At 38.7% G+C, this 27,133-nt stretch overlaps 1 protein-coding gene and 1 long non-coding RNA gene across 2 annotated transcripts in view; one reads left to right on the top strand and one right to left on the bottom strand.

The window, feature by feature from the left end:
- MMP20 (matrix metallopeptidase 20) overlaps positions 1-11,765 on the top strand; it is a 46,812-nt gene extending 35,047 nt beyond the window's left edge. The window contains exons 9-10 of the mRNA XM_060103085.1: positions 10,553-10,656; positions 11,665-11,765. Coding sequence (XP_059959068.1) covers positions 10,553-10,656; positions 11,665-11,765 — 205 coding nt within the window. The remainder of the gene's footprint in view (positions 1-10,552; positions 10,657-11,664) is intronic.
- Positions 661-27,133, bottom strand: part of LOC132493035 (uncharacterized) — a 110,317-nt gene continuing 83,844 nt past the window's right edge. Inside the window, exon 4 of the long non-coding RNA XR_009532950.1 lies at positions 661-816. This is a non-coding gene — a long non-coding RNA (uncharacterized LOC132493035). The remainder of the gene's footprint in view (positions 817-27,133) is intronic.

Below are 27,133 nucleotides of genomic sequence, written 5' to 3'. Positions count from 1 at the left end.
ACACAGACACTGGTTTACATACTAAGGAATAAGACAAATAACCTTGAAAAGGTTATTTTCAAATAACCTCAAAAGTTCAGGAAAAGCTAACATATCATCTTTATTAATAAATCCCCCTGAATTCCACACATTTTGTGCATGAGTATGACATCTTATTGTCTTGTAAAGCCTATATTGGTTAGAAATTATGTTCAGCTGCTAGTAAGAGAGACCCAGTAATAACTGTGGCTTAATCACATAAGGGTCTTTTTTTCTCATATATGTAAAATGTCTGAAGTTTATCAGATTTAGAGCTGGTAAGGTGGGTCCATGGCCATTAGGGACCCAAGTTCCTTCTGACATTTTGTTCTAGTATTAACAGGTAGCTTCCATTCTCATGGTTGCCACAGGATTCAAGGTGGCCAATGGCGCCTCAGCCATTACATCTTATTCTAAATAGGAAGAAAGAGGGCTGGAAGGAAAAAGCAAAGGAGGCAATGAAGTTCTATAGGTAAAGCACATGGACACACTCAAAAAATACAGAAGCCTCAAGTTACAGACCAATAATTTTACTATTGACACCCACTGACATTGTGTTAGGATTTATTTTCCTTAGTCATTCCTCAGGTTCTTCTTTGATCCTCAAGCTCGTTCAGTCTGTGACACAAATAATGTGCCAAGGGAAGAAAAGTCTCTGGATATGCAGGTTGTCAGGGAAATTCTCCATGGACCCCTACGGCTGGGGACCCGTTTTAGTGAATGAAATGGCATGAGAAAACTACTGAAGAATTCCTCCACTGAGGTTTGAGTGTTGGCTTGGGGCTAGGTTGATTCAGGCTGTAAGAGTAAGAACCCACGTGTCAGTGTAATATTGATAGTAACTTACAGAGGAGCAGCCCACAAAACTACAAAGTGAAGTCCAAAAGGGGGTTCTGCCATGCTGATGCCGTCACATGCTACATTACCAAAAGACATCCTGGTTAAACTTTACTAACAAGCGCTACTTCCCCATACATTTGTTTGCTTTCATTCCTTCCTTTTCTTTTCCTAGAAGGCCTAAATGATCCAGCCAGTTTTTTTCTTTACATTACTTCCACTACCTATGGTTAATTTCTCCCTATAGATGTTCTCCCTTGCCTACTAACACCAGAGCAGTGATTACACCAAGGAGTTTCTGAGAACTGGGGGGGGTGGGGGGGTGGGGGGGGTGTGCTATCAACTCCATCATTCTTTGACATGGTCAGTGTTTTCTAAATTTTGTGTAAAGTGACTTACAAATCTACAGGTTCCAGCCCTTTTCAACTCCTAAATCACTCTTTCTATATATATGGAGGCATGACTGATGCAAAATAGGATACAGTCTTCTAAATTCTTTCCTTCCTAGATACCCCAAGAATACTGGAACTGGAGCTGTTTATTTAAGGATTTTATAGTTAGTCACCGTAGAGAAATAAATAATAAGTAATAACAATTTAAAAGATGGGTGGAGTTCAAAATCTTGGTTTTTTAATCTTATTTTTTTTAATGTATTGCCAAAGTACCACATTCAACATACATATATTGGGCATGATTACATGTCAGGATCTGTACTAGGACCTTGACACATGAGAAGGCACAAAGTTTGCTGTTTATAAGAGTGTAGACAAGAGTAAGAGAGTGTTAATGTCAACTCTAACAGCAGTCATCCGGCAACCTGGATCACCTTTCTGTTTTAGTTTAATCATCTTCAAAATGAAGACAGAAATAGTAACTACTTCATTGAGTTGTGGAAATGAATGAGACAAATGTGAAATGCCTGTCCTATAGTAAGTACTCAGTTCGTATTGGGTGTTATTAATGCCCTCATCAAGTCTTACAGTTGAGGGTAAATGTATAGATAAGTAATTAAGAGCAATCCAGGTGCCACAAGTGGCCTCATAAAAGACTGCACAGGGATCAGTGGGGCAAAACAAAGAGGAAATGGCCAATTCTAGCAAAACTGTCAAGAAAGAGTTCTTAGAGGAAGCAGCGACTGAGCTTCATCTTGAGAGTTGAGTAGGAGTTTCCCAAACAGGAGGGGCAGGGTGCTTCCAGGCAGAGAGAGCAGTTGAAGCAAAAGCACTGATGCATAAAAAAGCCTGTGTACAGGAGGAAAACCTCAAGCAATTCAGTGTGATTAGAACGTGAGCTAGAATGAGAGATTTGGACCAAGGATGGAGATCATGGAGGGCCTATGCCTTTCTAGGGAGATCATTGTTAATTTATAGAAAAGAGGGGTATCTTTAAATGTCTTAAACAAGGAAGTAACCCATTAAGATTTGTGTTATTAAAATATCACTCTGGCAGCAGTGTGACTGGATTAGAGGGGAACAAGACTGGAAGTCAGCCAAACTAGTTAGGCCAGAAAGTAGCGGGAAACATCTTCAGAGTGCTTAAAGAAAAAACTCTCAACCAAGAATCCTATATTGCACAAAGCTATCTTTCAAAAATGAAGGCAAAATAAAGACATTCCCAGATAAACAAAAACAGAGAATTTGTCGTTAGCATCTTCCTTACAAGAAGTACTAAAGAAAATTCTTCAGACTTCAGCAAGTAACCCCAGACAGTTATTTGAAATTTTGAATCCACATAAAAAAACAGAGTACCAGTAAATGTAATTATGTAATTATAAAAGATAGTATAAATGTGTATTTGTTCTCTTAACTGATTTTTAAATTAATTAAAATTAACTGTATAAAGCTGTGTGTGTATATATATATATATATAATTGTATGGTTGAGCCTGTAACATATAGAAAGATAATATACATTTATATATAAACTTTGAAGCAGATTATGTTAAGTTAAAATATATATATGGTATGCTCTATAGCAACCACTAAGGAAATAACTTTATTAAGTGAAGTAAAAAACTCATTAAAGAAATTTAAACGGTACACTGGAAATTCTTCACTAAAGCAAAAGAAAGCATTAAGGAGGGAAAAAGGAACTAAAAAAGATATGAGACCTGTAGAAAATAAAAGCAAAATGGCAGATATAAATCTAATTATATCAATAATATTAAATGTGAATAGATTAAACAATCTAATCAAATTGCAAAGGTTGTCAGACTGGATGAAAAAACAAGATGTCACTGTGTACTCAAAGATACAAATAGACTGAAAGTAAAAGGATGGAAAATATATGCATCATGCAAACAATGACCATAAGAAAGCCAGGGTGGCTATGCTAATACCAGGCAACAAAACATATTAAAATAATACTTTTAAAATAAAAAGTATTACTAGGAATAGAGAGAGATAATTTATAGTGATAGAAGGGTTACTCTACCAGGAATATAAGACAACCTAACAGCAGGGCCCCAAAATGGATGAAGCAAAAAAACTGACAAAAATGCAGGGAGAAAACCACAACTGAAATAAGCATAGTTGGAGACTTCAATACTTCACTTTCAATAATGGACAGAACGACTGGACAACAAGAGCAATTAGGAAAGGAAGACATGAACAGCATTATAAGCCAACTAGACCTAACAGATATCTATGGAACACTTCACTCAACAAAAGAAGACTACACATACTTCTCAGGTGCATGTGGAACATTGTCCAGTACAGATGATATGTTAGACAAAAACACAAGCCTCAGTAAATTTAAAACCATTAAAATCATACAAAATATCTTCTCTGATCACATTGGAATAAAGCTAGAGATCTATACCAGAAGGAAAACTGGAAAATTTACAAATAAGTGGAAATTATACTTCATGCTCTTCAACAACCAATGGGACTAGAAGAAATCACAAGAGAAATTAGAAAATAGTTAAAGGTGAATGAAAATTACAATACAACATATGAGAACTTATTGATGAAGTTAAAGCAGTGCTCAAAGGGAAATTTCTAGCTGTAAATACCCATATTAAAAAAGAAGAAAAAACTCAAATCAATAACCTAACTTTCTACCTAAGACACTGGAAAAAAGAGCAAATTAATCCTAAAATAAGCAGGAAAAAGGGAAATAATAAAGATTACAGTGAAAATGAACGAAGTAGAGAATATATAAACAATTTGAGAAAATCAACAAAACTAAATTTGGTTCTTTGAAAAGGTCAAGAAAATTGACAAACTGTTCACTAAATTGACCTAGTAAAAAAAAGACCAAAATTACTAAAATCAGAAATGAAAGAGGGAACATTACTAGAAACCTTCAGAAATAAAATGGGTTATAAAGGAATGAACAATTATGTGCCAATCAATTAGAAAATTTGGATGAAACAGACAAATTCCTAGAAAGATACAAAGTGATGAAACTGAGTCAAGAAGAAATAGACAGCTTGAATACACCTATAACCAGTGAAGAGATTTAATTCATAATTTAAAAAATTATCCACAAAGAAAAACCTAGGCCTAAATGTTTCACTGGTGAATTCTACCAAAACATTTAAAGAATTATTGCCAATTTTTCACAAACTCCTCCAAAAAATAGAAGAGGAAGGAATACTTCCCAACTTATTGTATGAGGCCAGCATTGCACTTATATGGAAACCAAACAAAGGCATCACAAGAAAATAAAACTTCAGACCAATATATTGTGAATGTGGATGCAAAAATCCTCCAAAAGTACTAGCAAACCAAATCCAGAAACATAAAAAGAATTACACACCATGACCAAGGGGAAATTTCTTTTCCCAGGAATGCAACTTTGGTTTAACATCTGAAAATCAATTAATATAATACACCATACCAATAGAATAAAAAAATTAAAAACCATATGATCATCTCAATAGATGTAGAAAAAGCATTTGACAAAATCAAACACAATTGCATGATAAAAACATTCAACAAACTAGGAATAGAAGGAAATTTTTCAATTGAATAGAAGGCATCTATGAAAACCCACAGCTGATATCATACTCAGTGGTGAATGACTGGATGCTTTCCCCCTAATATCAGGAACGAGACAAAAATTTCCATTCTCACCACTTCTATTCAACATTTTACTGGAGGTTCTAGTGGGGCAATTAAGCAAGAATGAATGATGTAAAAAATTAATGATAGAAAAGATTGAAAAGAAAGTAAAATTATCTTTATTTGTATGTCATATAATCTTTTACATAGAAAAGCCTAAGTAATCCTCAAAAGAAAAAAAAACTGTTATAACTAATAAATGAGTTCATCAAGTTTGCAGAGTATGTGTTCAATATGAAAAAAAATCTATTGTATTTCTATACACTTCAATGAACAATGCAAAAATAAAATTAAGAAAACAATTCCACTTACAATAGCATCAAGAAGAAAAACATACTGAGAAATAAATTTTAACAGAACAAGTAGAAAACTTGTAATATGAAAACTACAAAACATTGTTGGAAGAAATTAAACGAGATCTAAGTGGAAAGATATCTTATGTTCATGGGTCAGGCTTCGTGTTTTTAAGATGGCAGTTTCTCCCCAAATTGATCTGCAGACGCAACACAATCCCTATCAGAATATCACTGGTTTCTTCAGGGAAACTGACAAGCTGATCTTAAAATCTATATAGAAACTCATAAGACCCAGAATAGCCAAAATATTTTGAAAAAGAAGAACAAAGTTGGAGAGCTCAAACTTCTCAATGTCAAAACTTACTAGACAGCAATAGTAATCATGACAATGTGATACTAACATGAGAATAGACATATAGGTAAATGGAATAAAATTGACAGTCCAGAAATAAACCCATATATCTATGCTTGGTTGATTTTTTATAAGGAAGCTAAGGCCATTCAATAGGGAAAGAATAAAATTAAGAAGTAAAGCAAAATTAAAGGAGTAAACAGGAATTCCAGTTTGTACGTATGTAATTTGAAATGCTAGTGAGACAGATGAATGGATATGTCTGGAAGGCAGTTGGAAATACAGGTCTTGAATTCAGAGAATTCAGGCTGGAGATATAAATTTGCATTTCATCATACAGTAAGATAGTAATTGAGACCATCAATACATTTCAACATTGTCATTAATTCTTTGTTCCAGAATTTTCTCAGTCACTTTCCTCATGGGGACCTGGTTCCTGACCCTTATCTAGGATGGTACATGGCAGCTTCTTACTCTTCTCCCTTCTCTTCATTCCTGACCATTCTCCCCCCTGCCCTCTCTAGTGAGATCACAAAGGTCCCTTCCTCCGTGAAAGCCATGTGATTCCTGGCTAGAAGTGGATTATTAACTTCAAAGGGGATTCCACTAGAAATTCCACTAGATTTCACTAGAAAGGTCTCCTTGAAGAAACTTCCTGAAACATATACCATAAATACTTATCAATAAATTCCTCTTTTTGCCATCCTTTCTCACATTTTCTTTAAGCATCTTTTAGCAGACTGAACTCCCTATTCAGTACTTCAAAGAAGGCAGAATGGCGTTAAGTTTTGCCACTGACATAAGTTAGAAATCATCACAATGAAAACACCAGAAATTCCTAACAAATCTAAGGTCTGAGCATACAGTTAAACAATATGCAAGTACTTTACCAATATAGTCCCCAAATTCTTAGATTACAAAGGTAGAGAGTAAGATAATATATATGAAAAACCACATCAGATATCTATGGCAATATCGCTAGTAAAGTGTCACTGTCAGTAATGATTTAGTTAATATCTATACCCATTGATCAATATTAAATGATGAAACAAATACCCTTAAAAGAAATAAACATAGTTACTGGTCACTCATTTTTAGTTGGTAGTTAGGTTTCACAAAAAAGACCTCAGTAATGAGAAAACATATGCAATGATTTTAGCAGGTTTCTAGTATATTCAATAAATATTTTCTTAGTACTCAAATATTGATGGTTTATTATGTGTTAGGAATCACACTATTTTCTCATATTCTCTCATTTTCCCATCTGCCTTCTCAACAATCTTGAGAAGTAGGTACTGCTATCTCGATTTCGTAGTTGAAAATATTGCATCTAAGAGATTAAGTGATTAGATCAAGGTCACACAGCTAAAAATAGTCCATCTGAGGCTATATTTTATGCCCTCTGAATCCAAATACAGAGATCCGTCCCATCTACCATACGTTGTCCCCTTTTACTCTCTTCACCATTGATTTATTTATTTACTGTCAATTAAAATACCCATGCCCATAATTCTCATCCTGTCATATAATTTTATTTTCTTTTACCCTCAGCCAAATCCTCAACATACTAGTAGACCTCCTAACCCCTTTTCTGCTGAGGTCTCTGGACTACCTCCAACATTCTCTAGACCTCCTTTCTCCTCTTCTCAACCTTGCCTACTATTGCATGTTATCCTAATGAAGTGTGTTTAAAAAATTAGGTAAAGACTAAACTCTTTGGTGACTTAGGATCCCAGACCAAATGGCAACATTCACTAAACGTCATACTAGCCAGTCAGTTATTGGTTCTTGGGGCCAAAATAAACTATGAAGTCATAGCTTGGGCCAGACCTTGATTTTGACATGTACCAGGCACGTGCGTGTGTGTGCGTGTGTGTGTGTGTGTGTGTGTGTGTGTGATTTCTCTCATCCTCATGACTACTGTATTGCAGATAAGGAAACCAGGGCTCAGAGCTCAGAACACTTTCCCCTGATCACAGAGCCAGCAGGTAACAGAGTCAGAACTCAAACCCAGAACCATCTGACTATACACTCTTTGCTCTATAACAGAAATCTTCAAATATCTGTCCAAAAACCAAGGGCTAGATCATCACAAAGTTTTCAGCAGTCCACAGAAAAATAAAAATAGCACAATATAATAAACACAGGGGGGTGTGATCTGGGTCAGTATTATTGGCAAGAACCATCTTTTATTCTGAAATTATGTCCTTTCTGCCTTTTTTAGTATTAAAGTTTCTTTTCTTTGTGAAATGATAATGAAAATAGGTGGTAATTTTTATTTTGAGCATTGATGGTAATGTCCTTACTTGGTAAAATGAAAAGTAGGTAACCCTATGTTAATTATGTAGGCCCATCTACACAGTGACTACGTAAAAGGTCCAAATGAAATATACATGTTATCAGCTAATCTTAAAATGGTGACTTATGTGTCAGACTGATACTTTGAGATAGATTTTATTGAGAGTAATACTCTTTGGAAAGCAGTTATAGGATAAGAGGCAAGAGGGCAGAGAGGGGGTTGGCAGAAAGGGAGAGGGACTATTAAATACATAAGTGGTAGAAGGGATGGAGAAAAAAAATGATTTCATAGTTTTGCCAAAATTTTTGCCTACGTTTTTATAAATGCAATTGAAAATTAAAATTCTCAGCCAGACATTACATCTCTAAAATTTCTTCTGAAATTTTATTTACATATAATATTATTATTACCTCCATTATATATAATATAATATTATTACCTCCATTATCCTCTGAACATATATATATATAAGATTTTAGATGTCACCATCACCCACATTAGCAAACTAAGCAGACAGATAAAAAGAGAAAGATTTCTTTTTCAGATCTTTCTATTGGATTAATAGTCATCATTTTCTCTTTAAAACTTATTCCTGTATTATTTAAACAGTTTTTCTAGTCTCAGAAAAGATCTTTACCCTCTCCTTTCATACTTTCAGATTTCTCAATCCAATTTAAATATAATACAAGCAGATCCCAACTTGTAATAGGTTTCCCTATAGATATTCTTTAGTCACTTGTTTGGAACTGAGAACACATTTTGCCATAAAACAATATAAATGGTGATTAGTTCTCAAAATCACTCATAAATGTTTAATGAACACAAAGGTAAGGCATAGCTCTAATTATGATAGCTCAGCTTCGAATCCTCTATTCAGAGCAGACAAAAGAGGATAAAGACATGAAAGGCATTTCACCATTTTCCCTGAGCAACATTAAGCAAAGAATTCAAAATGTCATGTTCTCTGGCATCCCCCCACCACATTTCCCTCTGTATCTACAGACACCAAATGTCTCTTGGTCACTTCTTTGTTCTTCCTTTTGCATCCCTCTCCCCAAATATTTTAAGCTTTGGAATTATCTTCCTCACTCCCTTCACTCAAAGCATCCATTTTCCCAGTATAACTGCCTCAGGGAATTGAGAGCAGAAAACCTAGTGAACAAAGATTAATATGTAAACAACCTGTACTTTCAGTGTCTGACTCTAGATTTCAGACACTGGAACAAAGTGAACAAAAGAAGTCCTAGCCATGGGAGAGACAATATGCCTGGCTGTTCTTTCTCTCTAGTCTTTCCCTCATTACAGTCCTGATACCTTGCAACCACTCCTTCTAATACCACACAGGTGTCCTGTCTCCACACTTTACTGGCACTTCTGATGACAACAAAATATGGTAAATGGCTTCCATGTTTATTTGTGCTTACAGTAACTCATATAGCTTGGTTTTCCCCTTGGCCTACTTGGAAGATTCTAATAGCTCTCCTGGAAAGGGAGTTTGGACTCCTATTGATACTTCTAGGATTTAGCTTCCACTCCTATCCTCAACACCCCATAAAGCACCTCAGCCCACTAGTCAGTTTCAGCCTGAATACTTCTTTCCCAACGTTTGATCCACTCAGTATCATGAGAGATCTGTCCCCTGGCCTGTGCAGTCATAGTTACAAGAAAGGCACATTTCAGGAGAAGGTGGTTGTAATCTGCTGCTGCAGGAAACTCTCAGTGGCCCAGACACAGGAGAAATTGACCTTTGGGTGGGAAAGGAGTGGCGTGTCCACCTTGGGAATGTCCGCATTGGGAGCTCTATGCTAATGAAGAAGGGACTTTCTCACACTTTAAATGAAATCTTCTTGAAGGGAAAAGAGTCTGCCCTGCCTACATGCTGAACTCATACAAGTCATACTGATTCATACAAGTCACAGTCTTTTCTACAAGGGGTAATTTAGATCACAAAGAGATGTATTAACCAATCTTCAGAGTTATCATTGCTCGGTAGTTGTGGATTCAGAAAAAAAAACTTAATTTACTCTTTGGACAGTTGTATAATCTTTCTAGGAAATGAAACAATTTAATTCAATTAAAACCATTTAAAAGGCAAAGACTCCATTATTCCATATTTTCTCATTTCTTATCTTTATCTATTGAGCATTCACACATTTATTTATTCATTCACTGTGCATTATTTGTTCAATCCCTCCTCTATGGGTACACAGCAAGAAGCTCATTAATCAAAGCCTCTGTGAAGGGCTTTTAACCATTTGGTAAGCCAAGAAATTCATACATAGAGAACATAAGAGAGATAGAAATTGCAACAGTAAATAAAGCACTAAAAATATATGCAGAGTTCCCATTGAAAGGCAGTATTTTTTTAATTATAGAAATATGATCCTATACTTCTATACAATATATCTGGCAATTTTTTAAGCAGAATGTTTAGAGCAAATGACTCCCAAACTAGTGTTCCCAGAATCTCTGGAAACTGGGAGAGAAATGGCAGAATGTGTGTGTGTGTGTGTGTGTGTGTGTGTGTGTGTGTCTGTGTGTGTTTGTGAAAGACAGAGAGACAGAGAGAGATCTAAAGTAAATCATAAATCAGCCCTGGCTAAATATGCCTGACTAGCACAGTGTCTTCTACAATCGATAAATACTTCTTGTTTATATTATTTATGAAATAATATTTCTTCCAGCTATGATGAACGAAAAAGGAAAATGGAAAAAGACTATCCAAAGAATACTGAAGAAGAATTTTCAGGAGTTAATGGTCAAATAGATGCTGCTGTGGAGTTAAATGGTGAGTGTTTCCACTGTAAAGTTTCTTTGTAGAAATTGCAACAAGAAATCTGGTCTCTGCTTTAACATAGAAGAAGATGGATTTCCAAATGGGAGTCCTTGGTTCTTATTTTTTTGTCCCTGAGTCCCTTATAAATTTAGCTAACAAGATTAACCACCAGAAAGAGTATAAAAAGTCTGTCATTATGGTTCTCTCTTTACAAATGGAAAGTTTTAAAAGTATAGCTTCAGTGCATTAGTCAGGTACATCATAAAGGCCATCCAGTCAAAATTACCTTTTTCATCTTTAAAATGCACATACTCTCAACCGTCCCAGGGCCTTTCCCCACTCCATCACCCAACTCCTGAAATTTAACACATAGCTGGGAAAGTTGAATTGAATTGAACTGGGTTCAATAAGTTTAATTGGATCTTTTGAATCGGTCAAAACATTCTTCTTGAGTACATAGCACAGAGCTGGACACCGTTCAGAAATGCAAAGACAGTTTGATATGGTCTCTGCACTTGTGGAATGGTTATTCTCTTTGGGAAATGACCCTCCATCCAACACAGATGAAATTACTAGAAAACAAGACAATCTATAATTTAGTATTGAATTGTGTGGTAGTCTTCACAATAATTGCAAGAGGTGATCTGAGGAAGAAGAGATCAAAACAGGCATCAGGTGCTGTGGATTTCATGGTGGGACTTCAGCTGGGTTTTAAAGAATGGTTAGAGGTTTGACTAGGGAAAGAAAACAGCGGGGGCTGGATTTCCTGGAGGGGAACAGCCTGAGTAGAAGCAAAAAGCACCTCTGGCATGAGCAGAGAGATGAGAGATGATCAACATGTTAGGGGTGTCAAGTTCTAGGGCTCAGAGAGAGCTGTGCAGAGGATTAGCTAACTGCCACCTGACACGTTCTCAGTGCCCCTTTGGTGCTACCCCAAGAAAGTTACAACTATAAGACAATCCCATTTATAAATTTGCAAGTAATTTTCAGTAACCATAATTTCAACTTTGTCTCTTTTAGGCTACATTTACTTCTTTTCAGGACCCAAAGCGTACAAGTATGATACAGAGAAGGAAGATGTGGTTAGTGTGCTGAAATCTAGTTCCTGGATTGGTTGCTAAATAGAAGAGTCTAGTCTTTCCTAAGGAATGAAGATGATGGAGAGCAGCTGGTAACCGGATCTTAAGGACTAAATCAGAACTCAGGTTACGTATTCTTCCCATGGCCTTCAATTCTAAGGGTAATTTAGAATTTGTTGAAAATAATTATGCTTCTAAACTGTTTCTTAGTTTTGGATTCAGAATTTTAATCCAAATGGAAAATTCCTATATGGTCAGTTTTACACAAAATCAGAATCAACACAATGCATGCTTCAGTTAGACACCCGTCATTTTTTTCTTACCTAATACACTGAGGCAAATTGATAAGTTTGGTTTTTATTTCCAGGAAGAAGCCTACTTGTGGACTCCCTGACATGTATTATAATTCTTTTAATAGGAAATAGCATTACTATACAAATTATAATAATTCTTTACAAGCAGTGGCTTTTTTGGCCTTAACATTTGTTATGATGAATATAAATATATCTGCCTTTAAACATATCACAGACAACATACTGTATAAGTTTTGTTTCTCATTGTTTTTGTGTTTGTTTGTTTGTTTGACTCTATGTGTGCTCACTGGTCTTTGAAGTAGGTTACAGCGGGCAAACCTACTCAAATAGATTTTCATACTAGGTAAGAGGTGGGCACTTTGCAACAGGAAGACTTTTAACAAAAGCCAATAAAAACGTTGTATAAGGATAGTTCCTCATTTCTCTTTTGTTAATGTTTACTAGCTTCTATCACACTTTGGCAACAAATTCTGTGTACCTATAGAAAACTCAAACCTTGATATAGTATCATGAGTATGCAGACCCAGAAAAAATACTCATAATTCACTCTTTTTCCCTCTTCCCGAAAATAAAATGCCCTCAATGAAACTATCTTTAACCCATCTAAGTGGGTCTCTTCTGAACAGCTTTCCATTTAGGGAAGTTTGTCTTTTGTTTTAGTTTTTCTCACTTCAAGCTAAACCATTTTTTTCGTACCTAGTCATTAGTACAGATAAAATACAGCTGTCTGTCATTCTTATTTTTTTTAATCTTACATTTTAGTAGTTCTACTATAAAACATTGATAAAGGAAATTGAAGATGATTCAAAGAAATAGAAAGATATCCCATGTTCTTAGATTGGAAAAATTAATATTGTTAAAATGGCCATACTATCCAAAGCAATCTACAGATATAACACTATCCCTATCAAATTGCCCATGACATTTTTCACAGAACTAGAACAAATAATCCTAAAATTTATATGGAACCATAAAAGACACAGAATTGCCAAAGCAATCCTGAGGAAAAAGAACAAAGTTGGAGACATAACCCTCCCAAACTTCAGAAAATACTACAAAGCTACAGGAATCATGGTATTGGAAGAAAATAGATGTATGGTTCAATGGAACAGAAAAGAGAGCCCAGAAATAAACCCACACACCTACAGTCAATTAATCTTTGACAAAGGAGGCAAAAATATACAATGGAGAAAAGACAGTCTCTTCAGCAAGTGGTGTTGGGAAAGCTGGACAGCCACACGTAAATCAATGAAGTTAGAACATTCCCTCACACCCTACACAGAAATAAACTCAAAATGGCTTCAAGATTTAAATATAAGACATGACACCATAAAACTCATAGAAGAGAACATAGGCAAAATATTCTCTGACATAAATCATAGCAATGTTTTCTTAAGTCAGTCTCCCAAAGCAATAGAAGTAAAAGCAAAAATAAATCATATTTAATCAAACTTATAACTTTTGCACACCAAAGGAAACCATAAACAAAACAAAAAGACAACATACAGACTGGGAGAAAATATTTGCAAACGATGAGACTGACAAGGGCTTAATTTCTAAAATATACAAACAGCTCATACATCTCAATAACAAAAAACAAACAACCCAATCAAAAAATGGGCAGAAGGGCTTCCCTGGTGGCGCAGTGGTTGAGAGTCCGCCTGCCGATGCAGGGGACACGGGTTCGTGCCCCGGTCTGGGAAGATCCCACATGCCGCTGAGCGGCTAAGGCCCGTGAGCCATGGCCGCTGAGCCTGAGCATCTGGAGCCTGTGCTCCGCAATGGGAGAGGCCACAACAGTGAGAGGCCCGTGTACCGCAAAAAAAAAAAAAAATGGGCAGAAGACATGAATAGACATTTCTCCAAAGAAGACATACAGATGGCCAAAAGGAACATGAAAAATGCTCAACTTCGTTAATTATTAGAGAAATGCAAATCAAAACTACAATGAGGTATCACTCACACCGGTCAGAATGGCCATCATTAAAATGTCTACAAATAATGAATGCTGGAGAGGGTGTGGAGAAAAGGGAAACCTCCTACATTGTTGGTGGGAATGTAAATTGGTGAATCCACTATGGAATACAGTATGGAGGTTCCTCAAAAAACTAAACAGAAAAACTAAATAGAGTTGCCATATGATCCAGCAATCCCACTCCTGGGTATATATCTGGAAGAAACTCTAATTTGAAAAGATACAGGCACCCCAACGATCATAGCAGCACTATTCGCGATAGCCAAGACATGGAAGCAACGTAAATGTCCATCAACATAAAAATGGATAAAGAAGATGTGGTATATATATACAATGGAATACTACTCAACCATAAAAAGAATGAAATCATGTCATTTGCAGCAGTATGGAATGACCTAGAGATTATCATACTAAGTGAAGTAAGTCAGAAAGAGAAAGACAAATACCATATGATGTCACTTATATGTGGAATCTAAAATAATGATACTAATGAACTTATTTACAAAACAGAAACAGACTCACAGACATAGAAAACAAACTTATAGTTACCAAAGGGGAAAGGGAGGGGAGGGATAAGTTAGGAGTTTGGGATTAGCATATACAAACAACTATATATAAAATAGAAAACAACAAGAACCTACTGTATAGCACAGCGAACTAAATTCAATATCTTGTAATAAACCATGACAGAAAAGAATATGAAAAAGAACATATATATATATATATATGTATACATATAACTGAACCACTTTGCTGTTCACCAGAAACTAACACAACATTGTAAATCAACTATATTTCAATTTAAATAAACTTTCAGAACTTCTACAATTAGATGATAAAATACATTTAACATATTTCATAGACGAACATCTACAGTGTTCAACAGATATTAGCTCTAATTATTACCATCATTTATTAAATTTGTTTCATACACTCACTAAAAAGACAATATTAAGAAGGGACTGGGGACTTCCCTAGTGGCGCAGTGGTTAAGAGTCCGCCTGCCAATACAGGGGACACGGGTTCGAGCCCTGGTCTGGGAAGATCCCACATGCCGCAGAGCAACTAAGCCCATGCCCCACAGCTACTGAGCCTGCACTCCAGAGCCAGCAAGCCACAACTACTGAGCTCACATGCCACAACTACTGAAGCCCACGTGCCTAGAGCCTGTGCTCCACAGCAAGAGAAGCCACCGCCGTGAGAAGCCACACACCACAACAAAGAGCAGCCCCAGCTCACAGCAACTAGAGAAAACCCACGCACTGCAATGAAGACCCAATGCAGCCAAAAATAATAATAATAATAAAATAAATAAAGTATAAGAAGTAGAAAAATATATTTTAAAAAATAAAATGTTGAAAAAAAAGGATGGGGCAGTTACTCAAGGTTACTCTAAACTTTCCATTTGGTTCTGTTACTGAAAGTGGCTATTTACAGCCAACCAGATGTTGAATCTTTGACTGTTGAAGACAAAATCTGCTATCCCTGCTTTCCAATGTCAACTGACTCTACAGAGTAAGAAAAGTCACTTTTGCAAAAACAGTCAGCTGAGGAAAACTTCTTAGTATCAATAAGCAAGGAGGGAACACAGTCTGGCATCTCGTCAAAACACTAAACATAGAGTTACCACACAACCCAGCAATTGCACTCCTATATACCTGTGATAAATCAAAACATATGTCCACACAAAAAAGTGCACACGAAGGTTCACAGCAGCATTATTCATAACAGCCAACAAGTAGAAACATGGCCATTAAATGAGGAGTGGATTTTTTTAACCCTGGTAAATCCACATATTAGAACATTATTTGGCAATTTAGAAAAGGACTAATACATGCTACAACATGAATGAAATGTGAAAACATTATACTAAGTGAAAGAAGTCAAACACAAAAGGCCACATATTGTATGATTGTATATATATGAGATGTTCAGAATAGGAAACGCCATAGACGCAGAAAGCTGATTACTGCTTGTCATCAGCTGGAGGGAGGGGGCAGCTGTGACTATTAATGGGTATGACACGCTAAAGGTGATGGTGGCTAAAGGTGACGGATGACACTCTAAAGGTGATCTGTGAATAACTGAAAGCCATTAAATTGTACACCTTAAGTGGAGGAATTGTATGGTATGTGAATTATATCTCAATAAACCTATTACTTGTTTTAAGTAATAAGCAAGGAGATCAAGGTGGTGCAATTATCTGTGCAGACCGTGCAATCTGGTCGGCTGTGACAGGGACCCCATAGCAATGAAACATCAGCCTGAAGGCATCTGGTGCCGAGCACAACCAGCCAGATGTCCTCCTTATGTCCAGGGCTAGCCGAGGGGCATGTCCACTGTAAACACTTCACTAAATAAATGAATGTTACTGGATGCAAAAAGCATGTGCTCTGAGGCCTGACTGAATTCAAACCCCAGATCTGCTATTTTTAGCCTTGTGAGGTTGGTCGAGTTCCCTAATTTCTGTCTTAGTTTCCTCCTTTGTAAAATTACAGTAAGAATAGTTCTTACCTCCTAGGGATATTTAGAGGCTTAAATATATGAGTCAAGGGCCTCCCTGGTGGCGCAAGTGGTTGAGAGTCCGCCTGCCGATGCAGGGGATACGGGTTCGTGCCCCGGTCTGGGGGGATCCCATATGCCGCGGAGCGGCTGGGCCCGTGAGCCATGGCCGCTGGGCCTGCGCGTCCGGAGCCTGTGCTCCGCAACGGGAGAGGCCACAACAGTGAGAGGCCCACATACCGCAAAAAGAAAAAAAAAAAAAAAAAAAATATGAGTCAAAATATGTAGAACTCTAGATAGTCCCTGGTACCTTATAAGGGCTCTATAATTGTTGTTTTTGAAGCAATTAGAATTAATTTGGTTTTGAGATGCTTTGGAGAATTTGTGTATATCCCTTGAGATAGCTGAGCTATAGTACCACAAGGATTGATAGCCAGTGACCTGAAATTTTTCTTTTCCAAATTCCAAATTAAATCAACAATCAAATAATATACTGACTGCGGTTAACCTCCATTCCCCAAAAGTAATTCTTACAAATCCTTATTCCTTTGTTGAGTAAGAGAACTGGCTTCCAGATATAGTTGTATGTATTTTGGAAAGATATAGTCTCTCTAAAGCACAAGAAATAGTGATTTTGTTTGTGTCAGAACTCAGTCAGAGCATTTATATGCTCATCTGAAAGAGGAATTTTGTGCAGAAGTAATTTATAACATATGCTCCTCACTTGTTTTCAGAATAACAGTGCAAAAATATTCAGTTAAATAACAGTTTTGAACAAAGTGTGGTTTGACTGCTTCTTTTGAGATCAAGAGGAAGCAGAACAGAGTTTGCTTTCTGATGATCTCTGTGTATTGTCCTATTAACCTCAATGATAACTATTTGGAAAGTACCAGAAAGGCTACTGAAGGACAAATGGATTCACCTAGGTGAGGAGCTTCCCTAACAGCTCAGCCTTAAATTTTCTGTGGCCGGACCAAGCTCTCTTCCAGTTAGCCTGGTGTGAAATGGCAGACCCACCTTTCTAGGTCCTCTGTTCTTTTTCAAATGTTTCTTTGGAAACATCTTGGACTTCCACTTCACATGGTAGATCACAAATGAACTACCGTTTTTATTTGGAATTCTGTGTGATATGTTTAAAACATATCATAGGGTCTTCAGGTGCCTTCATTTATATGTACAATGATATTAAAGGGTTTTGTGAATATTTATAGCCAAATTACCCAGCAAAGTAGCATTTGAGAGGAAATGCATAATGTTTGTCAACAGGTTGGAGTTTTAGACTCCCATAATGGATCACAGAAAAGTCTAGGCCAAAAGATTTTCTGTGTCTCTCTCCTACAGGCCTGAGTAGGCCTAAACAGCATCTTCGGATCATCTTCCATCTGCTGACCCTGTCTTTGGTCTCATTCCCATCCCCAAGTGGCTTGTCAACACGGCAAGACTAAAAGGCATCCTATTATACTCAAAATGCCATAATCCCTGCCTTAGTTTCACCACTTAGACTCTTGGAATCGAAATAGAGCAGAATTGGGAAGCCTGCTGGTAAATAAGTTAGAGTAGGAAATTAGTCCAAAAGAGGATGCTTCTAATGCATATATCCTCATGTTAATCTCTTCTCCATTCATCTTAATCCAACTTTCCTTTCATTCAATATATCATTTTAAATGGTTGGGGATAATATTAAACCTTTGTTGCACAATGCAGCGTGTTGTTCCTACAAGAGTAGAGGGAGAGATCAGAAAAGATAAGGATAGAAGGATGAAAAAACTGTTACAAAAGACCAGTTGAGAAATGTAACATTCAAATCCATTTTAGCTCCTCTGCAGTGGGGGAAAAAAAGCAAGTCTGTGTAAATAGTTAGCAATTTGTTTATTCTTGGAAAAGCCCAGTCCTGTAATGCAGTGTAAATAATGGGAGCTTTTGAGGTTGGTTATTCACAGCTGCCTCGGTAGAGGATGGGATGTCAAAAGTCCTATTAGAGCACATTCCACATGAATCGCAGGCTGCCCAACAATTGTAGTGTGTCACTTTACTAAACTTTAGGCATATTTGCATGTATGAACTGACAATTTCTGGAAGTTAATAAATTTTTGACCATTTATTTTGAAAGACTTCACCCCTTCCCTAAAACAGTTTTATCTCCACAAATAATTCAGCCTTTTTTGAAGGCCCTAGCTATCCCACCATCACCCTCAGTACTCATTCTTAATGCATGAAAAAATATTTATTAAGTGTTTACTTTATGTGGGCCCCAGTCTAGGCTCAGCTGCTTTCAAGTGTAAACTTCTGCCCTCAAGGAGCTTACATTCTAATGGGAGAGACATTCAATATTCAAATGAATAAATAAATCTAGATGCAATGAAAGACATTAAAAATGATGTGAAAAATAAATAAAGCAGGGAAGGGGATAAAGGGGGTTGGAGTGCCATTTTATAAAAGCATGTGTAGGGGACTTCCGGGTGGGATGGCGGAGGAGTGGGACGCGGGGATCGCCTTCCTCCCCACAGATGCACCGGAGGTGCAGCTACACGTGGAACGGCTCCTGCGGAGCACCTGCTGAGCGCTGGCGGAGGACCCCGGACCTCCCAGGGGGCGGGAAGCTCCCCACGTACCTGGGTGGGGCGGAGCGGAGAGATTCCCGCGCGGAGGGGCGGTGCCGAGCGGCGCTCACCGGCCCGAGAGGCTTGTCTGCTCCCCGGCCGGGGCGGGCGGCGCTGGAGCTGGGGCTCGGGCTTCGGTCGGGGCGCAGGGAGAGGACTGGGGCTGGCGGCGAGAGCTCAGCCTGGGGGGGGCTAGTGTGCCGCAGCTAGCCGGGAGGGAGTCCGGGAAAACTCTGGAGCTGCCGAAGAGGCAGGAGACTTTTTCTTCCCTCTTGGTTTCCTGGTGCGCGAGGGGAGGGGATTGAGAGCGCCGCGTGGAGGAGCTCCGGAGACGGGCGCGAGTCGCGGCTGGGGGCGCGGAGCCCAGGGGCGGGCGTGGGACGCTGGGGCTGCTGCTGCCGCCGCCGGGGGGCCTGTGTGCGGGCGCGGGTCGCTGCCCGCGCTGCCCTTCCGGGAGCCTGTGCAGCCTGCCACTGCCGGGGTCCCGGGATCCGGGGGCGGCTTCCCTGGGAGAGCGCGCGGCGCGCCTCGGGCTGGTGCGGCGTCACGCCGACCTCTGCCGCTGCGGGCTCGCCCCGCACTCCGTGCCCCTCCCTCCCGCCCGGCCTGAGTGAGCCAGAGTCCCCGAAGAGGCTGCTCCTTTAACCCTGTCCTGTCTGAGCGAAGAACAGACGCCCTCCGGCGACCTACACGCAGAGGCGGGGCCAAATCCAAAGCTGAGACCCAGGAGCTGTGAGAACAAAGAGGAGAAAGGGAAACCTCTCCCAGCAGCCTCAGAAGCAGCGGATTAAAGCTCCACAATCAACTTCATGTACCCTGCATCTGTGGAATACATGAATAGACAACAAATCATCCCAAATTGAGGAGCCAGGAGTCAGTGCTGTGCCTCTGAGGTGGGAGAGCGAACTTCAGGACACTGGTCCACAAGAGACCTCCCAGCTCCACATAATATCAAACGGCGAAAATCCTCCAGAGATCTCCATCTCAACACCAGCACCCAGCTTCACTCAACGACCAGCAAGCTACAGTGCTGGACACCCTATGCCAAACAACTAGCAAGACAGGAACACAACGCCACCCATTAGCAGAGAGGCTGCCTCAAATCATAAAAAGTCCGCAAACACCCCAAAACACACCACCAGACGTGGACCTGCCCACCAGAAAGACAAGATCCAGCCTCATCCACCAGAACACAGGCAGTAGTCCCCTCCACCAAGAAGCCTACACAACCCACTAAACCAACCTTAGCCACTGGGGACAGACACCAAAAACAACGGGAACTACGAACCTGCAGCCTGCAAAAAGGAGACCCCAAACACAGTAACATAAGCAAAATGAGAAGACAGAAAAACACACAGCAGGAGAAGGAGCAAGATAAAAACCCACCAGACCTAACAAATGAAGAGGTAATAGGCAGTCTATCTGAAAAAGAATTCAGAATAATGATGGTAAAGATGATCCAAAATCTTGGAAATAGAATAGACAAAATGCAAGAAACAGTTAACAAGGACCTAGAAGAACTAAAGACGAATCAAGCATCGATTAAAAACACAATAAATGAAATAAAAAATACTCTAGATGGGATCAATAGCAGAATAACTGAGGCAGAAGAACGGATAAGTGAGGTGGAAGATAAAATAGTGGAAATAACTGCTGCACAGCAAAATAAAGAAAAAAGAATGAAAAGAACAGAGGACAGTCTCAGAGACCTCTGGGACAACATTAAACGCACCAACATTCGAATTATAGGGGTTCCAGAAGAAGAAGAGAAAAAGAAAGGGACTGAGAAAATATTTGAAGAGATTATAGTTGAAAACTTCCCTAATATGGGAAAGGAAATAGTTAATCAAGTCCAGGAGGCACAGAGAGTCCCATACAGAATAAATCCAAGGAGAAATACACCAAGACACATATTAATCAAACTGTCAAAAATTAAACACAAAGAAATCATATTAAAAGCAGCAAGGCAAAAACAACAAATAACACACAAGGGAATCCCCATCAGGATAACAGCTGATCTCTCAGCAGAAACTCTACAAGCCAGAAGGGAGTGGCAGGACATACTTAAAGTGATGAAGGAGAAAAACCTGCAACCAAGATTACTCTACCCAGCAAGGATCTCATTCAGATTTGATGGAGAAATTAAAACCTTTACAGACAAGCAAAAGCTGAGAGAGTTCAGCACCACCAAACCAGCTTTACAACAAATGCTAAAGGAACTTCTCTAGGCAAGAAACACAACAGAAGGAAAAGAACTACAATAACGAACCCAAAACAATTAAGAAAATGGGAATAGGAACATACATATCAATAATTACCTTAAATGTAAATGGACTAAATGCTCCCACCAAAAGACACAGACTGGCTGAATGGATACAAAAACAAGACCCATATATATGCTGTCTACAAGAGACCCACTTCAGACCTAGAGACACATACAGATTGAAAGTAAGGGGATGGAAAAAGATATTCCATGCAAATGGAAACCAAAAGAAAGCTGGAGTAGCAATTCTCATATCAGACAAAATAGACTTTAAAATAAAGACTACTAGAAGAGACAAAGAAGGACACTACATAATGATCAAGGGATCAATCCAAGAAGAAGATATAACAATTGTAAATATTTATGCACCAAACATAGGAGCACCTCAATACATAAGGGAAATATTAACAGCCATAAAAGGAGAAATCGACAGTAACACAATCATAGTAGGGGACTTTAACACCCCACTTTCACCAATGGACAGGTCATCCAAAATGAAAATAAATAAGGAAACACAAGCTTTAAATGATACATTAAACAAGATGGACTTAATTGATATTTATAGGACATTCCATCCCAAAACAACAGAATACACATTTTTCTCAAGTGCTCATGGAACATTCTCCAGGATAGATCATATCTTGGGTCACAAATCAAGCCTTAGTAAATTTAAGAAAATTGAAATTGTATCAAGTATCTTTTCCGACCACAATGCTATGAGACTAGATATCAATTACAGGAAAAGAGCTGTAAAACATACAAACACATGGAGGCTAAACAATACACTACTCAATAACGAAGTGATCACTGAAGAAATCAAAGAGGAAATTAAAAAATACCTAGAAACAAATGACAATGGAGACACGACGACCCAAAACCTATGGGATGCAGCAAAAGCAGTTCTAAGAGGGAAGTTTATCGCAATACAATCCCACCTTAAGAAACAGGAAATATCTCGAATAAACAACCTAACCTTGCACCTAAAGCAATTAGAGAAAGAAGAACAAAAACATCCCAAAGTTAGCAGAAGGAAAGAAATCATAAAAATCAGATCAGAAATAAATGAAAAAGAAATGAAGGAAACGATAGCAAAGATCAATAAAACTAAAAGCTGGTTCTTTGAGAAGATAAACAAAATTGATAAACCATTAGCCAGACTCATCAAGAAAAAAAGAGAGAAGACTCAAATCAATAGAATTAGAAATGAAAAAGGAGAAGTAACAACTGACACTGCAGAAATACAAAAGATCATGAGAGATTACTATAAGCAACTCTATGCAAATAAAATGGACAACCTGGAAGAAATGGACAAATTCTTAGAAATGCACAACCTGCCAAGACTGAATCAGGAAGAAATAGAAAATATGAACAGACCAATCACAAGCACTGAAATTGAAACTGTGATTAAAAATCTTCCAACAAACAAAAGCCCAGGACCAGATGGCTTCACAGGCGAATTCTATCAAGCATTTAGAGAAGAGCTAACACCTACCCTTCTCAAACTCTTCCAAAATATAGCAGAGGGAGGAACACTCCCAAACTCATTCTACGAGGCCACCATCACCTTGATACCAAAACCAGACAAGGATGTCACAAAGAAAGAAAACTACAGGCCAATATCACTGATGAACATAGATGCAAAAATCCTCAACAAAATACTAGCAAACAGAATCCAACAGCACATTAAAAGGATCATACACCATGATCAAGTGGGGTTTATTCCAGGAATGCAAGGATTCTTCAATATACGCAAATCAATCAATGTGATACACCATATTAACAAACTGAAGGAGAAAAACCATATGATCATCTCAATAGATGCAGAGAAAGCTTTTGACAAAATTCAACACCCATTTATGATAAAAACCCTGCAGAAAGTAGGCATAGAGGGAACTTTCCTCAACATAATAAAGGCCATATATGACAAACCCACAGCCAGCATCGTCCTCAATGGTGAAAAACTGAAACCATTTCCACTAAGATCAGGAACAAGACAAGGTTGCCCACTCTCACCACTCTTATTCAACATAGTTTTGGAAGTTTTAGCCACAGCAATCAGAGAAGAAAAGGAAATAAAAGGAATCCAAATGGGAAAAGAAGAAGTAAAGCTGTCACTGTTTGCAGATGACATGATACTATACATAGAGAATCCTAAAGATGCTACCAGAAAACTACTAGAGCTAATCAATGAATTTGGTAAAGTTGCAGGATACAAAATTAATGCACAGAAATCTCTGGCATTCCTATATACTAATGATGAAAAATCTGAAAGTGAAATCAAGGAAACACTCCCATTTACCATTGCAACAAAAAGAATAAAATATCTAGGAATAAACCTACCTAAGGAGACAAAAGACCTGTATGCAGAAAATTATAAGACACTGATGAAAGAAATTAAAGATGATACAAATAGATGGAGAGATGTACCATGTTCTTGGATTGGAAGAATCAACATTGTGAAAATGACTCTACTACCCAAAGCAATCTACAGATTCAATGCAATCCCTATCAAACTACCGATGGCATTTTTCACAGAACTAGAACAAAAAATTTCACAATTTGTATGGAAACACAAAAGACCCCGAATAGCCAAGGCAATCTTGAGAACGAAAAATGGAGCTGGAGGAATCGGGCTCCCTGACTTCAGACTATACTACAAAGCTACAGTAATCAAGACAGTATGGTACTGGCACAAAAACAGAAAGATAGATCAATGGAACAGGATAGAAAGCCCAGAGATAAACCCACGGACATATGGTCACCTTATCTTTGATAAAGGAGGCAGGAATGTACAGTGGAGAAAGGACAGTCTCTTCAATAAGTGGTGCTGGGAAAACTGGATAGGGACATGTAAAAGTATGAGATTAGATCACTCCCTAACACCATACACAAAAATAAGCTCAAAATGGATTAAAGACCTAAATGTAAGGCCAGACACTATCAAACTCCTAGAGGAAAACATAGGCAGAACACTCTATGACATAAATCACAGCAAGATCTTTTTTGACCCACCTCCTAGAGAAATGGAAATAAAGACGAAAATAAACACATGGGACCTAATGAAACTTCAAAGGTTTTGCACAGCAAAGGAAACCATAAACAAGACGAAAAGACAACCCTCAGAATGGGAGAAAATATTTGCAAATGAAGCAACTGACAAAGGATTAATCTCCAAAATTTATAAGCAGCTCATGCAGCTCAATAGCAAAAAAACAAACAACCCAATCCAAAAATGGGCAGAAGACCTAAATAGACATTTCTCCACAGAAGATATACAGACTGCCAACAAACACATGAAAGGATGCTCAACATCTTTACTCATTAGAGAAATGCAAATCAAAACTACAATGAGATATCATCTCACACCAGTCAGAATGGCCATCATCAAAAAATCTAGAAACAATAAATGCTGGAGAGGGTGTGGAAAAAAGGGAACACTCTTGCACTGCTGGTGGGAATGTGAATTGGTACAGCCACTATGGAGAGCGGTATGGAGGTTCCTTAAAAAACTACAAATGGAGCTGCCATGTGACCCAGCAATCCCACTGCTGGGCATATACCCTGGGAAAACCATAATTCAGAAAGAGACATGTACCAGAATGTTCATAGCAGCCCTATTTACAATGGCCCGGAGATGGAAGCAACCTAGGTGTCCATCATCGGATGAATGGATAAAGAAGATGTGGCACATATATACAATGGAATGTTGCTCAGCCATAAAAAGAAATGAAATTGAGCTGTTTGTGGTGAGGTGGATGGACCTGGAGTCTCTCGTGCGGAGTGAGGTAAGTCAGAAAGAGAAGGACAGGTGCTGTATGCTGACACATATATATGGAATTTAAGAAAAAAATGTCATCAAGAGCATAGGGGTAGGACAGGAATAAAGACACAGACCTACTAGAGCATGGACTTGGGGATATGGGGAGGGGGAAGGGTAGGCTGTGACAAAGTGGGGGAGCGGCATGGACATATATACACTACCAGACGTGGGGTAGATGGCTGGTGGGAGGCGGCCGCGTAGCACAGGGAGATCAGCTTGGTGCTTTGTGACCGCCTGGAGGGGTGGGATGGGGAGGGTGGGAGGGAGACGCAAAAGGGAGTGGATGTGGAAACATATGTATATGTATAACTGATTAAATTTGTAAAAAAAAAAAAAAAAAAAAAAAAAAGCATGTGTAGGGAAAGGATATGCTGAGTCAGGGAAATTTATGCAAAGATGTGAAGTGAGGGAAGGAAGGAGACACGGTGTCTCTGGGTTTCAGGTAGAGGAAGCAGTAAGTGCAAGGCCTTGAGCTAGGAAGGGGTCGGGCACATTTGAGGCACAGCAGAAAGGCTAGTATGGCTGGAGGCAGCGAGGGAGAAGAAAAATAGAAGGAGGTGAGGTCCAAGAGAAAGCCAGACAAACTACCCAGAACCTGCAGGCCACCTGTGGAGATCGACTTCACTCTGATGACATGAGAAGGGTTTGAGCAGGGGAATAACATGATCTCAGCTAGGTTTTAAAGGGTCAGTCTGGCTGCCGGGTGGCAAAGAGATTGTAAAAGCTTATGAGTGGGTGCAGGGACACCAGACAGTGGCATTTGCCAAGGGAGAGACGATGACAGTGCTGACCAAGGAAGGAGCAATGAAGATGCTAAGAATGGTCAGATCGAGGAAATTCTTCCAGGTAAAGCCAACAGGATTTGTTCCTGAAGTGCCTGTGGGATTTTAGGGAAAAAAAGTGGGCGGGGGGGGGAGTCAAGAATGACTCCCAAGTTTTCGGCCTAAGCAAGTGGGAGAAAGGTGGCGAAATGAGGAAGATTAGAGGAAGAATGGGTTTATGAGGGCTGGAAATCAAGAGGGAAATTTTGACTTTGCTGGGTTTGAGTTGCCTATTACACATCCAAGAGAAGATGTCCAATTAGGTAGTAGATATAAAAGCTTGAGTTCAAGGAAGAATTTGGAGCTAGAAATTTGGGAGTCATAGATAGCCCTTATATTGTTATCTACAACGTTTTGAGCCCCCTTCCCCCATAGGAAACTCAGGGAAAATTGATTATAAAAGAATAAGGAAGCAGATAAAAAGATCTCAAGTTTTTTCATCACCATCCAGTGCTCAGTCTACTAATCCATTCTTCTTCCCCTCTTCAAGAATGTGGTTTAATTTTCAACAAGAGTTTTCGAGGTTTTGAGGGGTTTTCTCCCTTGATATTTGCATTTCTTGGTACAAAAATCAAAGAATAAATCACAAAAGAAAATACAAAATCTTAAGGATTGCTCTTCTGGAAGAAAGTTGTTGGTAGCCTAGGACTTTCTTTAAAAGGTTAAAAAAGAAGTTTCAAGATTTTTTTTTTAAATTCCATTTTGTTCTTATAGTGAAAACACTTCTATTTTTAATCTTACCAAGCCTTACAGAGAAAGTGACTAGCAAGTTCTCTACCACATTCTTCTGTCTTTGCCTGAAAGCCAGAGTCACTATGTCTTTACCTCAGTCAAGGCCTTCCCCAGTACCCAAGTCAATCTTCAAAACAAACATTATGCCTGGAACCTCAGTCCAGCCATCAGTGGTGCTCATATCAGAAGGGCCAATCTTGCTCTCCAGTGGGCCAGTATACCAAGGGTTAGTATGAATCCCAGAGGTGTACACCTTCTTCTGACTAACCCAGTGTGTGCAAACAGGCCCTTGCCTCAGTGTTTGTTCCCAGTACACAGATTCATAACCCTACTTTGGCTGAGCCCCCTGATCCCTTGGCTGGTGTCCTAGAATTATATTTAGT

Source organism: Mesoplodon densirostris, chromosome 7, assembly GCF_025265405.1.
Source record: "Mesoplodon densirostris isolate mMesDen1 chromosome 7, mMesDen1 primary haplotype, whole genome shotgun sequence".
Taxonomy (NCBI): domain Eukaryota; kingdom Metazoa; phylum Chordata; class Mammalia; order Artiodactyla; family Ziphiidae; genus Mesoplodon; species Mesoplodon densirostris.
The sequence above is the reverse complement of the archived record's forward strand: the minus strand, read 5'-3'. Positions and strand labels throughout refer to the sequence as shown.